At 46.9% G+C, this 16976-nt stretch overlaps 1 protein-coding gene and 1 non-coding gene across 7 annotated transcripts in view; one reads left to right on the top strand and one right to left on the bottom strand.

Annotated features, from left to right (window-relative positions):
• ARHGAP17 (Rho GTPase activating protein 17) overlaps positions 1 to 16976 on the top strand; it is a 134612-nt gene that overhangs the window by 114445 nt on the left and 3191 nt on the right. Inside the window, exons 16-21 of one of the 6 annotated variants that reach the window (XR_009544961.1) lie at positions 297 to 453; positions 3703 to 3936; positions 6232 to 6401; positions 8587 to 9132; positions 12950 to 12997; positions 15899 to 15947. Coding sequence is in view for 5 of the 6 variants with exons in the window: in XM_060172777.1 (XP_060028760.1) it covers positions 297 to 453; positions 3703 to 3936; positions 6232 to 6401; positions 8587 to 9132; positions 12950 to 12996 (1154 nt within the window). In the remaining variant the exon portion in view is untranslated. The remainder of the gene's footprint in view (positions 1 to 296; positions 454 to 3702; positions 3937 to 6231; positions 6402 to 8586; positions 9133 to 12949; positions 12998 to 15898; positions 15948 to 16976) is intronic. The other 5 variants (XM_060172777.1, XM_060172778.1, XM_060172780.1 and 2 more) reach the window with 5 other exon arrangements.
• Positions 15502 to 15564, bottom strand: LOC132533244 (U7 small nuclear RNA). Its single transcript, XR_009545142.1, has one exon. It is a non-coding gene; the product is annotated as a U7 small nuclear RNA (small nuclear RNA).

The raw sequence follows: 16976 nt of genomic DNA on the forward strand, positions 1-16976 counted from the left end.
GAGTCCAGCCGTGCTGAACTTCCTGCGAAGCTGGTACCCTGTCAAGCAGCTTGCATGGCGGTGCCTGCGCCAGAATATTGTACGATATATATTCTGAATTATATCCCTCCTCTATCTGTACCTTGTTTTATCTCCTCCTCTTCCTTACCTTCCTCACCCCCAGCTTGACAAGAGCACTGTGGTCTTCACTTTGGAAGTCACCCAAGACTCCCATCTGGGGGTGATGGAGGAGAATCAAAGCTCTCTTAGCTCCTGTGCTCTGAGTCTCTCTCACACATTCATTCCTCTCCCAACAGAGGTGGAATTCAACGTCTCCGAAGCATTTGTGCCTCTCGCCACCCCCAATTCCAATCATGCCTCCCACACCGGAAATGACTCTGACTCCGGGACCCTGGAGAGGAAGCGGCCTGCCAGCATGGCGGTGATGGAAGGCGACTTGGTGAAGAAGGAGAGGTGTGTTGAACGTGGCTGTGTCACCCAGGTTTATTGATTAGACTCCCCCCCCCCCCACTTGCTATCTGGCACTGCCTCCGTGGACTTGCACTGGGAAAGAGAGAGGGCCACTCACTGCATGCGTGTGGCTGTTTGCACCCTGATACCTGGGGGAGCCTCCCACAGCTCATCCCAGACGTTGACCCGGCCAGCATGTTGGATGCACCGCTTGCCAGCTCACATCCCCGCCTTTGGACGGCGCACAAGCTTCACTTGGTCTGCCACAAGCCCCCTGTGATGAAATGGCACCCCGCATGGGTTACAAGTGCACCAAGTTTGTGCTTGCCGGCTGGGGTGGCAGGGTTGAGAGGGAAGAGAGAAAAAGAAAAAAGGAAAAAAAAAATACCATGAACAGAGAAATCCAAGAGTGAAAGTGAGACCAAGCCACCACTCCCCACGAGTTGTAAGATTTTTTTTTTTATTTTAAAGTTAAGTCTTTTTATTTATCTGTTCCCTTTTGTTGCCCTTGTTGTTTTATTGTTGTAGTTATTATTGATGTTGTTGTTGTTGGATAGGACAGAGAGAAATGGAGAGAGGTGGGGAAGACAGAGAGGGAGAGAGAAAAATAGACACCTGCAGACCTGCTTCACCACCTGTGAAGTGACTTCCTTGCAGGTGAGGAGCCGGGGTTCGAACCGGGATCCTTACACCAGTTGCTGCGCTTTGCGCCACATGCGCTTAACCCGCTGCGCTACCGCCCGACTCCCCGAGTTGTGAGATTTAGGGCTTCAAGAGGGTGTTTTTCTGAGTCAACTCACTCCTCCCCCTGGATAAGCAGCCACGGCGCGGGTGTCTATTGGGTGAGAACTCAGTATTTGCCAATTCAGGAAGGGAGGAAAATGACTCTGTTGGACTTAGTAACAGTACGTACCCTGTGTTCTACAGGTGTGTGTGCGTGTACGTGTGTGTGTGTGTGTGTGTGTGTGTCTTGGGATTTCAAAGTTTGGCAAGGCTGTTTGAGAATTTTGCCTTCAGATACCAGTGTGATAAATGCTCCTCCAGCGATGCTAAGAAAGGAACACGCTTTTTCTTTCTTTTCATTTCTTTCTTTCTTTCTTTCTTTCTTTCTTTCTTTCTTTTATTTTACCAGAGCCCTTCTCAGCTCTGGTTTATGGTGGTGCAGGGAATTGAACCTGGGACCTTGGAGCCTCACACATGAGGAGTCTCTTTCCATATCCATTATGCTATCTACCCCCACTCAGAACATCCTTTTCTTCTATCCACGTAATAATATTCCCGGGAATCAATTTTACATCAGAAGCAAACAAGCTTTCATTTTAATTGTCCCAGCCTTGTAGTGAGGTTTTTGCTTGTTCTTTTCTTCCCCCATAGCAAGGGGAAATGTGTTCTGTTCCTATTCTGTCACTGTGGAAGCCACCTTTATCGTGTGCAAAAGAGTGGCTTATTCACACACTTATTCACCACGATTCACACACTTGTTGCTATCTCCTCAGGTCGAATTCTACCCACAAAACAAAACACTTAATCTTCTTTTATTTTAAGCAACCACATGCACTGTTAGGAGTCTGCTTAGCACGCAGTAAACAGCCCTGAGTGGATTCTCCCTGCAGACTCACCCCACGAACCAAGCTTCTTTTATTTTCCCAAACTGATAAACCTGCAGGTTCATAAAGCCGCACACTGAAGTTGACAGTCAAATGCTCTTTTTTTTTTAATATTTATTTTATTTATTTATTCCCTTTTGTTGCCCTTGTTGTTTTATTGTTGTAGTTATTATTGTTGTTGTCGTTGTTGGATAGGACAGAGAGAAATGGAGAGAGGAGGGGAAGACAGAGAGGAGGAGAGAAAGATAGACACCTGCAGACCTGCTTCACCGCCTGTGAAGCGACTCCCCTGCAGGTGGGGAGCCGGGGTTCAAACCGGGATCCTTATGCCGGTCCTTGTGCTTTGCGCCACCTGCGCTTAACCCGCTGCGCTACAGCCCGACTCCCTGTCAAATGCTCTTCTTACCCTGCCCTCCAACCACTGGGCTCTTCCTCAAAGCAATTTTTAAATTTTTTTTAAATTATATTTATTTATTGGAGAGAGACAGCAAAAATCAAGAGGGAAGGGGGTGATAGAGAGGGAGAGAGACAGAGGGACACCTGCAGCCCTGCTTCACCACTCATAAAGCTTTCCCCCTGCAGGTGGGGACCAGGGGCTCGGGCCCGGGGCCTTGTGCATTGTAATACATGCACTTAACCAGGTGCACCACCACCGGCCCCTCTCAAAGCAATTTTTCCCCAGCCTCATGAGTCCTTTCAAATTTCCCTTTTATTTTTGGCCCTCAAGGTTATTGCTGGGGCTTTGTGCCTGCATGACTCTATAACTCCTGGTGATCATTTTTTCCTTTCCTATTTCCATTTATTTATTTATTTATTTATTTTTGATAGAGGGTAAGAGACAGAAATAGAGTGAGGAGAGACACCTGTAGCACTGTCCTAACCTTCCCCCCTCTTTAAGTGGGGACTGAGGGTCCTTACACCTGGTAACATATGTGCTTTCCTGGGTGAACCACCACCCAACCCCCGATTCACTCTTTGTATATCTGTAGAGTTCAGTATTTTGGGTTGTTTTTGTTGTTGTTGGTTGGTTGGTTTTTTACCAGAGCACTGTTCAGCTCTGGCTTATGGTGGTGCAGGAGACTGAACCTGGGACTTTGGAGCCTGAGGAGTTAGAATCTCTTTGCATAACCATTATGCTATCTACCCCCACCCTAGTTTGTACGCTCGTTCGTTCCTTTTTCTTCTTCAACTTTTTTTTTTTTTAATATTAATTGGGCCTGAGTGGCGGTGCACCTGGTAGAGTGCACACACTACAGTGTGCAAGGACCCAGGTTCAAGCCCCCAGTCCCCACCTGCAGGGAGGAAGCTTCACAAGGAGTGAAACAGTGCTGCAGGTGTCTCCCACACACACACACAGTTTCCTCTCAATTTCTCCCCCTTTGCTTGCTGCCGCTCACACCCAAACTGAGAAAGGACACTGACCACAGTCCCAGCGTGGCCTTACAGGCCAGGTTGAGCCGTTTGCCTTGGGGAAGGGAACAGCCCTTCCTCAGCCCTTGCCACTTCCCTGCATGCGGGGCACCTTGGGTGGCTGTGTCCCTTCCCCCCACCTTCCCCAAGGGAGTTTTCACAGGCGCGGGCCAGGGGGCTTCTGTCTGCAGCGCCAGCGCGCATGGTGTGTTGACTGTTTCTTCTCTCTGTGTAGCTTTGGTGTGAAGCTAATGGACTTCCAGGCCCACCGGCGGGGTGGCACTCTAAATAGAAAGCACATATCCCCTGCTTTCCAGCCGCCACTCCCGCCCACGGATGGCAGCGCCTTGGCTCCAGCGGGCCCAGAGCCCCCTCCCCCGAGCTCTAGGGCTGAAAGCAACGCAGGGGGTGGGACTGTCCCCAACTCTGCGGGCACGCTGGAGCAGGGGCCGAGCCCGGGCGAAAGCAGGTAAGGAAGCTGACTTCCGTGGGCAGCAGGTGCTGGATTCCCAGCCTTCTAGCCCGGGGCTGGCCTGTGGGCACAGCACCCACGCCCAAAGGGTCACTCTATAGGGAGTGAGCCTGTTTCTCGTCTTCACACCTCTGGTTGGCAGAGAACGGGTAAAAGAGTGCAAATGGGGGAGTCGGGCGGTAGCGCAGCGGGTTAAGCGCACGTGGCGTAAAGCGCAAGGACCCCGTAAGGATCCTGGTTCGAGCCCCCGGCTCCCCACCTGCAGGGGAGTCGCTTCACAAGCGGTGAAGCGGGTCTGCAGGTGTCTGTCTTTCTCTCCCCCTCTCTGTCTTCCCCTCCTCTCTCCATTTCTCTCTGTCCTATCTAACTACAATGACATCGATAACAACAACAATAATAATTACTACAACAATGAAAAAACAGCAAGCGCAACAAAAGGGAAAATAAATTCATTAAGAGTGCAAATGGCTTGATTTCTCTCCCGCCGCCAGCATTCGTTTGCATTCTTTCCCGTGCTGCTTTGGTGCTGGGAGCTGAAGCACTAAGTGTGAGCAGGGTTCTCAGGCTAGTGGGAGCCGGGGACTCGAACTGGGATCCTTACGCTTTGCGCCACGTGCGCTTAACACGCTGTGCTACCGCTTGACCCCCCCCCCCTATTTTTTTTTCTTCTATACAGAGAGATGAACTGGCTCATCTCATTTTCCTTGGACTGGGGAGGGAGGGAGTGTCTTCTTGGCATGTGAAGCTAAGGGCTTAGGAGATAAGAATCTCCAGCCCTTGTAGCTGAACTCTGAATGCTTCATGCATTCCTGAATTCTTCTTCACCCACATAACTTTGGGAAGCTCTTTGTTTTGTTTAAACTAATTTAGGCTTCCAACCCTCCCAGAGCTTATATGCTCATTACAGGTTCCACCTTGGCTTAGCAGTGATGGCAGTTACAAAAAGGTTTCGCTCTGGGATGGGTTATTTTATTTATTTGTTTGTTTATTTTTGAGGAAAATAAATATAACGGGCAGCTCAGACATTTTTTTTCCCTTTATTTCTTCATTGGGGGATTGATGGTTTATAGTCGACAGTGAAATACAATAGTTTGTACACGCATAACATTTCCACATAACAATACAACCCCTCCTACTAGGTCCTCCTCTGCCATCATGTTCCAGGACCTGAACCCCCCCTTCCACCCCAGAGTCTTTTACTTTGGTGCAATACAGCTCAGACATTTATTTTCATTGTGTCTACAACCCAACTTGTTTGATCAAGACTCAGTTTGTTATTCAAGACAGTAATTAGACGTGCTGCAAAGGAACCATGGAACACCAGCCATCCAATTGTTTTCTGTGGTTTTTTTGTTTTGTTTTGTCTTGTTTTTTACATTTTGCAGCTATTTTTGTGCCCAGTTTCACTAGTGACATTCCATGTCCGGTGACCTTGGCAGAATTCATCACTGTAAAAAGTATAAAATGTCCTAAGCCAGGAATCAGGAAAGCAGAGTTTCTGAACTCTGCTAATAACTCTGGACTTTGACTACCCATTTCACTTTTTCAGAATTTCTCCTGCCTCAAGTCCAAATTATCATTAATGATAATCACCACTTTCAAAGTTATTTTGCCAGGGCTTTTTCTTACTTTTGTACAATGTTGATGTCCAAATCCTGTTATTTTTAGAGTCCAAAATCCCTTTTATGTTATTTTTAAATAGTCTATTTATTTATTTTATTTTACCATAGCACTGCTCAGCTCTGGCTTATGATGGTGCAGGGGATTGAACCTGGGACTTTGGAGCCTCAGGCCTGAGAGTCTCTTTGCGTTATAACCATCATGCTATCTACCCCCAAGAACCAAACTTGGAACCTCATGCTTCCCCCCCCCCCAATATTTATCAATTTATTGGATAGCGACAGAGAGAAACTGAGGTGAGAGAAAGACAGACAGCTGTAGCACTGCTTCACCACTTGCGAAGCTTCCTTTTACAGGAGCTTGAACCCAAGGAACATCACGCTTCCAAAGCTCTGGCCGCCCTTTTATGCCCTTTTGTTGTTGTTTTAATATTGCTCAGTAAGTACAAATGAATTCAGTCTTGAAATTTAGAAGTTACTGGGAGGTAGTCTCTGCCATGATATGCGAGTAAATGAAGGACAGTCTTATGGGCAAAAAGAAACAAACAAAATAAAACCTGAAAGACAGACTGCCACAGAGCACCAGATTAGGTGGGACTCTCGTGTGTCAATAGCATGCATAGATTTCTAGCTGGGGACAGCAGACATCTCACTTGACTTCTATCCTCCTCAGTCCTCCGAAACCCAAGGATGCTACAGCCACAGGTGCCCCAGCACCAGGGAGAAACAGCAGTCAGATGGCCACTGGCCCCAGCCAGGCCCAGCCTGCCACCAGCTCCCATCAGCTCTCGGTGGGCCCAGCGCACAATTCCGCCGGCCCAAGCCCTCACACCATGCGCCGAGGTACGTGCTCTTGGGGATGGGGTGTGCAGACCCCTGTGGGGTGACACAGATAGTGGGTTGCTAGGCTGTCTAACAGGTCACAGCCATGTCTGCAGCTAAACTGGAGGTGGGAAGTCAGTCATCAAAGAGAAATAGGGAGGAGAAAAATTAAAAAATGGAAAGCAGAAAAGCAGGTATGTCAGATGGTTCAGCCACAAGGCTTAAACACAGAGGCATTTCTCCAGAGACGGCTCCCAAGCTTTCCAGGAATCTGGTGTTGTAAGCCCTCACCCTGTTTGAGAACCGCTACAGACCGGGTTCTAGCTTGGAATTGCGGGTCTGTGAACCCCAATGCATCTTCTGGACTGGTGTAGTCTGAACTTCGCCCACCCGTGTGGTGCCCCCTGCAGTAGCCTGGGAACTACGTTCAGACACCAAGCTGTCCTGCGGTAGCTGAAACTCTAGTAGCTTTCACACAACCTCCGGACTCAGGTCTTATTCTCTCACAGCCTTTCCCACGCTGCTTCAGTCTCTCCTGAACACGCCGAACTCACACCCTCTTTAGAGCTTCTGCTTCCAGTACATTCTGACCTACAGTTTCATGTGGCTCTCATCTTTTTTTTCCCCCCTCTCCTTTAAACTTCATTTTATCACAGTAAGAACACTTTAAATGAGATCAACCCTCACCATTTTTTTTTTAAAGATTTCATTGATTGATTGATGAGAAAGATAGGAGGAGAGAAAGCACCAGACATCCCTCTGGTACATGTGCTGCCAGGGCTTGAACTCAGGACCTCACGCTTGAGAGTCCAGCACTTTATCCACTGCGCCACCTCCCGGACCACTCACCATTTTTTTAAAGGATTTTTTTATTTCTTCTTATTATTATTTTTTTTATATTTACTCATGTATTCCCTTTTGTTGCCCTTGTTTCATTGTTGTAGTTCTGGGCACTACAGACAGTGAGTCAGACTGTAGATAGGAAAAAGCAGGAGGGGAGAAAAGTCCAAGGAATCCATGAGACTTAGGCGTGAACGTCTTCTGCTTCCCTTGGACTCTGAGCCTGAATTCTCTCCGCCATGAAACAGAGATAACAAGCCAGGGCCTCACACTTGCTCATAGAAGGGGATCGGCCCACTCTGCCACCTCCCAGGCTGCCCCCAAAGAAACTTAGACTTGTAGTCATTTGACCTTTTTCTTCCTTTTTTCCTTTGGATAGAGACAAAGAAATTGAAAGAGAAGGTGGAGATAGGAGGAGACACACACACACACACACACACACACGCACGCCTACAACGCTATTTCACTACTCCTGAAGCTTCTTCCTTGCAGGTGGGGACTGGAGGCTTGAACCTGGGCCCTTGTACGCTGTAATGTGTGCACTCAACCAAGTCACCTGGCACACCCTTCCCTTGCCATTTTTTGTTGTTTTCTTTCTTTTTTTTCTTTCTTTATTTAACTATTATGGGGTCATTTGAGTTTTACAGAAGTTGTAGAGAGAGCATAGAGAGGTCCCCTTCAGTTTCTCCCACAATTAAATTCCCCAACACACACACACACACACACACACACACACACACACTCTCTTTCTCTTTCTCTCTCATTCCCTGGCTCTGTCTGTCTGTCTCTCTCCCCATTAATCACAGCTGAAAAGCCAGCACAGGGTGGCCCCATAACCAGTCTTTTCAGTCTGTACCAGGCTGACTCCCATCCCCGGGGATCACCCTGCATTTCACCCTCCTTGGCCTCATCTGCACCCTGGAGGAATTCTAGGCAGGAATCTGGTGGGAAAGCCACTCTGAGAGCCATTGTCCAATGTTCCTCCACCATGTCACACACCCCCTTTTTGATCAGCACTGAGGGTTTGAGGCTGGGAGGAAGGCAGCAGAGAGAGTGCCCTCCTGATCGTACTATTTGGGATACAAGCCACCAGTCCGGCTCCTGACTGCTTGCACTTACTAAAACAGCATTTTTCTCTTATTTTTTTTTTTAAAAGATGTTATTATTATTGTTGCAGTTGTTGCTGTTATTTTACCAGAACATTGCTGAGCTCTGGCTTCTCATGGTACAGGGGATTGCACCTGGGGCTCTGGAACCTCAGGCATGCGTCTCATTACATAACCACTGTGCTATCTCCCCCACTAAAAAGGCATTTCTCACCACCATCATCTCCCTTTGTTCCCCCCCTCCCTCCACCTTTGTGCAGCTCTGAAGAAGCCGGCTCCAGCACCCCCGAAGCCAGGAAACCCACCACCCGGTCACGCGGGCGCCCAGAGTTCCCCGGGAGCCGCCCAGCACCCCCCCAGCCTGTCCCCCAAGCCCACCACCCGCAGCCCCTCTCCACCCACCCAGGGTCCCGGCCAGCCCGGCGGCCCCACGCACCGCCGCCACTCCAGCAGCCAGGCCCCGCTCCAGGCACCCAGCCATCCGCCCCCGCAGCCCCCTACCCTGGGACCCGGCAAGCCCGGTGCCCAAGGCACCCCCAGCGAGCACGGACTGGAGCCACCCACACCCACTCCTCCCCAGACACCCACGCCCCCCAGCACCCCGCCTTTAGGCAAGCAGAGCCCGGCGCTGACTAACCCCGAGGGCGCTCAGCCACAGACTGGAACCCTGCCGAGGCCCAGACCGGTGCCCAAGCCCAGGAACAGACCCAACATGCCTCCTCCCCCGCACCCGCCCGGAGGCACCCACCTTGCGGGGGACGGCACCCTCACCCACGCAGCACCCACCGCCTCCAAAATCGTGACGGGTAAGTAGGACCCCCATGGCAGACATGCCCCCTACCCAGCCAAGTTGCCAAGGAATAGCCAAGGTGCTAGTCCTCTTCATACGGGCACTGATTATTATTATTATTATTATCATTATTTTAATGAAGCATTTCGCCTATCAGTGTTTCTGCAATTTGTTTTTATATTTATTTATTTTCCCTTTTGTTGCCCTTGTTGTTTTATTGTTGTAGTTATTATTGTTGTTGTCGTTGTTGGATAGGACAGAGAGAAATGGAGAGAGGAGGGGAAGGCAGAGAGGGGGAGAGAAAGACAGACACCTGCAGACCTGCTTCACCGCCTGTGAAGCGACTCCCCTGCAGGTGGGAAGCCGGGATTCGAACCGGGATCCTTATGCCGGTCCTTGTGCTTTGCGCCACCTGCGCTTAGCCTGCTGCACTACAGCCCGACTCCCGCCCTTGTTTTTTATTGTTGTTGTAGTTATTATTGTTGTTGTTGTTGATGTCATCGTTGTTGGATAGGACAGAGAGAAATGGAGAGAGGAGGGGAAGACAGAGAGGGGGAGAGAAAGACAGACACCTGCAGACCTGCTTCACCGCCTGTGAAGTGACTTCCCTGCAGGTGGTGGGGGGGCCGGAACCAGGATCCTTAAGCTGGTCCTTGCGCTTTGCGCCACCTGCGCTTAACCCGCTGCGCTACCACCTGACTCCCTCTGCAATTTTTTTTAATTTATTTATTTTGGATAAAGACAGAAAGAAACCGAGATGGAAGGGGACTAGGGGTTTGAACCCGGGTCCTTGCACATGGTAACGTGCACTCAACCAAGTATGCCACCACCTGGCCCTCTGCAATGTTTTTATTATTATTATTATTATTTTTTATTGCCTCCAGGATTATCACTGGAACTTAGTGCCGTCACTATGAATACACTGCTCCTGGTGGTCATTTTTTTTTTTTTGGACAGGATAAAGAGAAATTGATAGGGGAGGGGTGATAGAGAAAGGGAAATACCTGACGACCTTCTTCTCTGCTCATGAAGCATCCCCTGCAGGTGGGGAGTAGGGGGCTCAAACCCCGGGTCTTGCACATGGTAGTATGTGCACTTAGCCAGGTGTCCTCCACCTTCCCACCCTGCACTGTGTGTGTGTGTGTGTGTGTGTGTGTGTGTGTGTGTGTGTGTCAGCGTCAGGTGCAACAACCTAAAAAGTCTACCTGGCTTTGATTGAGAGCAGTTAGCAGGGAACTAGGCCAGCAGAACAAAGGCCACCAGCAGCCTGTTTCAGGAAACAGCCTGAGGGCAACAGCCACGTCCACTCTCCCTCCCTTTACAGCCTCAGCTTCCGTGCTTAGACAGCAGGCCCTCGAGACCACGTGTGTTTGCTACCAGACCCTTGAACCTTGTCCACCTCTGATTTGTAGCTTCTGTAGGTGTTTGGGCCTTGACCTGCCTTTGCACCCTTTTCTTTTTCTTTAAAGATTTTATTTATTTATTCATGAAGTTAGAAGGAGAGAGAGAGAGAACCAGACATCACTCTGGTACATGTGCTACCAGGGATTGAACTCAGGACCTCTTGCTTGAGAATCCAAGGCTTTCTCAAAACACTGTGCCACCTCCTGGACCACCTTTGCACCCTTTTCTAAGTAGAGCCACCTGATGTAGGTGGGAGAGATTGTATCACACCAATGTGAAATCCACTGGTTTGTGAATCCCTCTCTGTCTCTCTCTGTCTCTTTTTGAAAGTATTTTATTTATTACATACGAGAGAGTTTCACATGAGACAGAGAGAAGGCGAGAGAGAAAGAGAAGCCAGAACACCACTCTGGGACATTCACTATTGGCAAGCCTCCTTTTTTTCTCCAAGGGCAGAGAAGTCCTCACAACAAGGAGGGCGTTGCAGGGATAACCTTTCAAAACGTGGCTGGTGCCAAATTAGATGCTTTGGGGAGGGGAAGCTCAGGGATGGTCTCATCCAAGAGCTAGTTTCTCTCCAACAATTGGGAGGGAGAATCAAAATTTTCCTAAAATCCTCATGGAGACCCGGGTTGTTTCGGGTGGTGGTAACTGCACAGATATATATATATATATATATATATATATATATATATATATATATATATATATATATATATATTTTTTTTTTTTTTTTTAAGAAAAACTTAGAACATCATTTCAATTCAAGAATGAGATGGCATTGGAGAATATTCCTCCCTCTATTTATCAAGTGCTTACTGACTTCCAGACCCTCCACTAGGGCTACAACAGTGACCAGGAGTAAGGGCCTTCTCATAAAGGAAGTCCTTGAAGTAAAAAAATTTTTTATTATCTTTATTTATTGATTGGATAGAAACAGTCAGAAGTCAAGAGGGAAGGGAGGGATAGAGAGGGTGAGAGACAGAGAGAGACACCTGCAGCCCTGCTTCACCACTTGTGGTGCTTCCTCCTGCAAGTGGGGACTGGGGGCTCGAACCCAGGTCCTTGTGCACTGTAACATGTGTGCTCAACCAGGTGCGCCACCACTCAGCCCCACAGATATTATTTAAAAGAAAAAGAAAAAAACTCTTCACTAGTGATTTAACAGTGACTTACAAGATTATAAATTATGGGCTATAATTCCACACTGTACCCGCCACTAAAGTTTTTATTTCACAGATTTTAGTGAACTGCTTAGTGAGAATTTTTTTTTCCCTCTTGTTACCCTTGTTTTTTTTGTTGTTGTTGTAGTTATTGTTGTTGTTGTTGTTAGTGATGTCATTGTTGTTGGATAGAACAGAGAGAAATGGAGAGAGGAGGGGAAGACAGAGAGGGGGAGAGAAAGACAGACACCTGCAGACCTGCTTCACTGCTCATGAAGCGACTCCCCTGCAGGTGGGGAGCCTGGGGGCTCGAACCCGGGATCTTTATGCTGGACCTTGCACTTTGCGCCACCTGCGCTTAACCTGCTGTGCCACCGACCAACTCCCGGGATTTTTAATTCTCTTTATTTATTTATTGAATAGAGACAGCCAGAAATTGAGAGGGAAGGGGGTGATAGGGAGGGAGGGAGACAGACAGACACCTGCAGCCTTCCTTCACCACTCGTGAAGCTTTCCCCCTGCAGGTGGGGATCCAGGACTCAAACCCAGGTCCTTGCGCATTGTAACTCAAAACAGGTGTGCCACCACCTGGCTCCTGGGATTTTTATTTTTTATTTTTATTAATAGTCTCTTTGAACATGACATTTTATTTCAGTTGTAATGTTTGAAAAGTTTCCATCTCAAATGTTCCGATTTACTATTTGATTGAAGGACAGGGTCAAGTTTTTAATGTTTCTTTCTTTATTTATTTACTAGATATTTATTCATTTACATTTACCAGAGCACTGCTTAGTTCGGACTTATGTTGGTGCTGGGGATTGAACCTGGGACTTTGGAGGCTCAGGCCTGAAAGTCGTTTATATAAACATGATGTCTTCCCAGCCCATTTAATGTTCTTTTTAAAACAACAGGAATTCGGAAACATTTCTTACAGCAGCCTCCTTTTAAATTTTTGTTATGTGGGGAATATTTTCAGAGAAGAAGCTATAACACACCTTCGGGCTCTCCAGCCAACCCGAATGACTTCTCTGCTGAAAATAACCTCAGAGTACACCCCAGTCTGGTGCCCTGACTGAGGAGGGTTAACTGGCTAGCCCATCTTTTGAAAACTCCCCCCATACACAGGAATATACAGTGCAACTTGCAAATATGACAAGTGGTTAACAATTTCATGTTTTTCCTGATGACACCTTTGCCTTTTATTTTATTTTGTTTTTTTTCCATGCAAAGCCACATTGGTTTACTTGTTTGTTTGTTTCCCAATAGATGCCCTTCCTAGCGCCCTCACAGGTGGGGAAGGTTTCCAGGACTAAGGTCTGTAACTCTCCCAAGCAGCTTGCCCCCTCCCCCCCAGCTCCAAATGCTTAGCCATGTTTTGCATTTGTGCTTTTGACTTTGTGCCCTCGGAGCAGCTGTGTGGCCCCTAGTCCGTCGTCCTTCAGTTCTGTAGCATCGTAGACATTTTGTTTTTATCAGAAGTGTTTTTTTTTTTTTTTGAGCTGCCGTTGAAAGAGTTCAACAAGTTGATGCCAAGTAGCTCTAGAGACCGATTTCAGGCTGCTCAGATAAGATACTAAGCGTGTCTCCTTTTCCTTTGGTAAGCCTGCCACACGCGGTCTGCTCTTCTCGGCTTGACTTCCCTGTCACTGATTAGCACCCAGCCAGAGGAGAGGTCTCAGTTGCCATCCAAGCCACCAAAATCCCTGCCCCTTGTATCTTGAGTTGGAGTTTTCAAGTTTACGTCTGAGTACAAGTTAACTGCATGGAGCTTCTTAATTTGATGTTAAGAGAGTCTCAGGACCAAAAGGCCACATCTTCTGACTGAATCCTTGTGTATTCTGACATGCTTACATTGTTGCTTCAAGCACATGAGTTTTAGTCAGAGGTACAGTAGGGACTCCTCCAACTCATTCATGCCTTCTCTCTCTCTCTCTTTTTTTTTTATTTTCTTTATTATTATCTTTTATTTATTTATTAGATACTGACAGCCAGAAATCAAGTGGGGAGGGAGAGGGACAGAGAGAAACACCTGCAGCCCTGCTGCATCCCTCACAAAGTTACCCCACACACACACACACAGGTGGGGACCGGGAACTCGAACCCAGGTCCTTGCGCATTGTAACAAGTGTGCTCAACCAGGTGTGCCACCACCTGGCCCCCATTCATACCTTCTCCAACTCATTCGTGCCCTTAGGTCCACGTTTGCACAGTGTAAGGCTCTCGTCTGGTGTACTGACTCCTGGATCTGAGCTTTGAGTCTCCAGTCTGAATACTCCAGCTTTGTTTGGTCAGACTTTCAGTAGAAATCAGAGGAAAAGACTAGAATATAACCTTTAAAACATGGCTTTGTCCTCCAGACTCCTTGATGATCTACCCAAATCCCTGGGGTCACCTAGTTGGGTGTGGAAGTCATTTACAGGGTGAAGTGACTAAACCCTAAGGCTAAAAGGCCTTCTTACGACATAATGAAAATCGATACCACATCTCCCCTTTATTTGAATGAAAGATTCCAAACCAGAATTTATGTCTGTTCTCCAGTACTGTGGTTACTTGGGATATACTTATTCCAGAACGTTATTTTATTTTACTTTTAAACTTTTTTTTTAAAAAAAGTAATTAATTAATTTATTTTCCCTTGTTTTTCATTGTTGTTGTAGTTATTGGTGGTGGTGGTGTCGTCGTTGTGGGATAGGACAGATATCGAGAAAGGAGGGGAAGACAGAGAGGGGGAGAGAAAGACAGATACCTGCAGACTTGCTTCACGCCTGTGAAGCGACTCCCCTGCAGGTGAGGAGCCTGGGGCTCGAACCGGGATCCTTCCACTGGTGTTTGAGTTTTGTGCCATGTGTGCTTAACCCACTGCACTACCACCCGACTCCCCAAGAACCGTTATTTTATTAACCTGCTAAAAAAAAAAAAAGAAAGAAAAACACTAATGTTCTGGACTTTGATTTATTTATTTATTTATTTTCCTTTTGTTGCCCTTGTTAATTTTTTTATTGTTGTAGTTGTTGTTGTTATCGATGTCATCGTTGTTGGATAGGACAGAGAGAAATGGAGAGAGAAGGGGAAGACAGAGAGGGGGAGAGAAAGTCAGACAACTGTAGACTTGCTTCACTACCTGTGCAGCGACCCCCCCCTGTAGGTGGGGAGCCGGGGGCTCGAACCCGGGATCCTTATGCCAGTCCTTGCGCTTTGCGCCACATGCGCTTAACCCACTGGGCTACCGCCCGACTCCCTGGTGGATTTTGATTTGTAATTATCAGATAAGTTAAAGCTTATATTTAGAATACTTTTCCCAAAGATAAGAGCTAAAGATTTAAACCCCAGTCTGTGCTATGATTCTAACCCACAAAATTCCAGGTCACCACAATTTTTCTCTGTGTTACAGAATTAACTTTTAATTTCTTAAAATTTGATTTGATTTCTTTAAACCTCCCATTCGAAATACACCAAAGGCCAACATTTAGCATTCATGAATCCACAAGTGTTAGTCATGCTGCTATTAACCATTCTTTGATCCAGCCATTGGGTATTTTGATTTACAAAAATAAATAAAAACCAGCTTGGGCAAATAGTCCCTTTCATGTTTTCACTTTTTTCCCTTTCCCCTGAGAGCATTTAATCTTAAAAAAAAAAAAAAAAAATGAATTGAGGTCTAGGGGTTAAGATCAACTCGTGGGGGACAGAATTATTGTTCCTAAGCAGGCTTGGTAGTCAGCTTCTGGCAGCACCAGCCCAGAGAAGAGAGACCCTGCTATCACCTTGTACCTCTTCTCATGGGGGGGGGAAGAGGGAGGGAGAAACACCTTTGGGGTAGGGGTACTTCCGGTACAGAACTGAAAACCTGCTCAACAAATTCTAGAAGAGCTGTAACTTTTTTTTTTTTTTTTAACTGTTTTGTTGGGTTTCCAGAGCACTGTTCAGCCCTGGCTTATGGTGGTGCGGGGGATTGAACCTGGGACTTTGGAGCCTCAGGCAGGAGGGTCTGTTTGCATAACCGTTATGCTATCTACCCTCCGTCCCGAGCTGTAACATTTTTATCTAAACCCTCACTCGGGAAAGCAGTCGAATTATTCGTTTGTTTGTTTGTTTCTTTATTAGCTTCACAAGTAAAGAGAGTTTACTGCTTTTTTTTCCCAAATAATAGATTTTTTTTTAAATAATAGATTTTAGCAAAGTGTTCTAATTTAAACATTTCATTAAATAATATAGATGTATGACCTGCCCTATTCAGTCAGAACTGAAATTGGAATATTTAATGGTAAGGAAAAGGCATCTGATTGGCCAACGCTTGTCCGCTACTCTCCAATCATATTTGCACACTAATGCCTGTTACTAACCTGTCACTCTAACCCTGCCCGCTTGCACCCCGACTAATAGTGCATGTACTAATGAGGCTGGCCGTGTTCATGCTTGCCGTCCATTGCTCTGAATACTAAGTGTGTGCACAGACGTGTGGCAGGTGGACCCAGGGCTGGCCTTGTGACTTCTCTCATGTCCATCCTTTCTTCAACAGAGGTGTAGTTGAAAGAACACACACTGTTGAGTCAGACAAGCCTGACCTGGAGTTTCTAACTCTCTCTAGAACATCAGACAAGGTTGCTGTGTGAGGATGAGTATTGAGGGAATGAAATAAAATAAGGAAATATCTTAACTCTTATTATATAGTGGGTATATCAACATAAATGATAGGTATTTATTATACATTTTACCCAGGGAACTGGAAGATCACTCCCACAACAGAACACAAGAGTTTTATCATACTCAAGGTCCTAGGTTCAAGCCCCTCTGGAACCACATGGGAGCATCATGCAGAGAGAACCTTCACATGCGGTGAAATAGTGTCTCTCTTCTCTCTGTCTCTTTCTCTCCATCCCTATCTCACTGCTTCAAAAGCAAAGAAAGAAAGAGTCTCTTGGGAGTGGTAGAATCATGCGGATACAAAAAAATCCTGGCCACCAAAAATGAATAAATGAGTTTTAGCCAGAACAAATAGGAGAATCAGCTATGTGTTGGATTCAGCATGTTAAAAACTGAGGTGAGGGGATGGGACCTTGTAAAACCAGGCGCAGGAGGCCTAGCACGCAAGAATACTGTATGTTGATTCTGACACGCACACACCCTCGGTTTTCCTAATGGCAATTCTCCTGTGGGCTAAAAAGACAATGATCATGAACAGAAGAAATTTCCTAATTCAGTGAGTCTGAGGGTGCCCACATACCATCCACCCATGATGCAATGGGAGACTTAGCCACTCTCTCAGTCCCCATTAAAAACAGCAACGGGTTGG

The sequence above is a fragment of the Erinaceus europaeus genome, chromosome 15 (assembly GCF_950295315.1).
Source record: "Erinaceus europaeus chromosome 15, mEriEur2.1, whole genome shotgun sequence".
NCBI classification, from domain to species: domain Eukaryota; kingdom Metazoa; phylum Chordata; class Mammalia; order Eulipotyphla; family Erinaceidae; genus Erinaceus; species Erinaceus europaeus.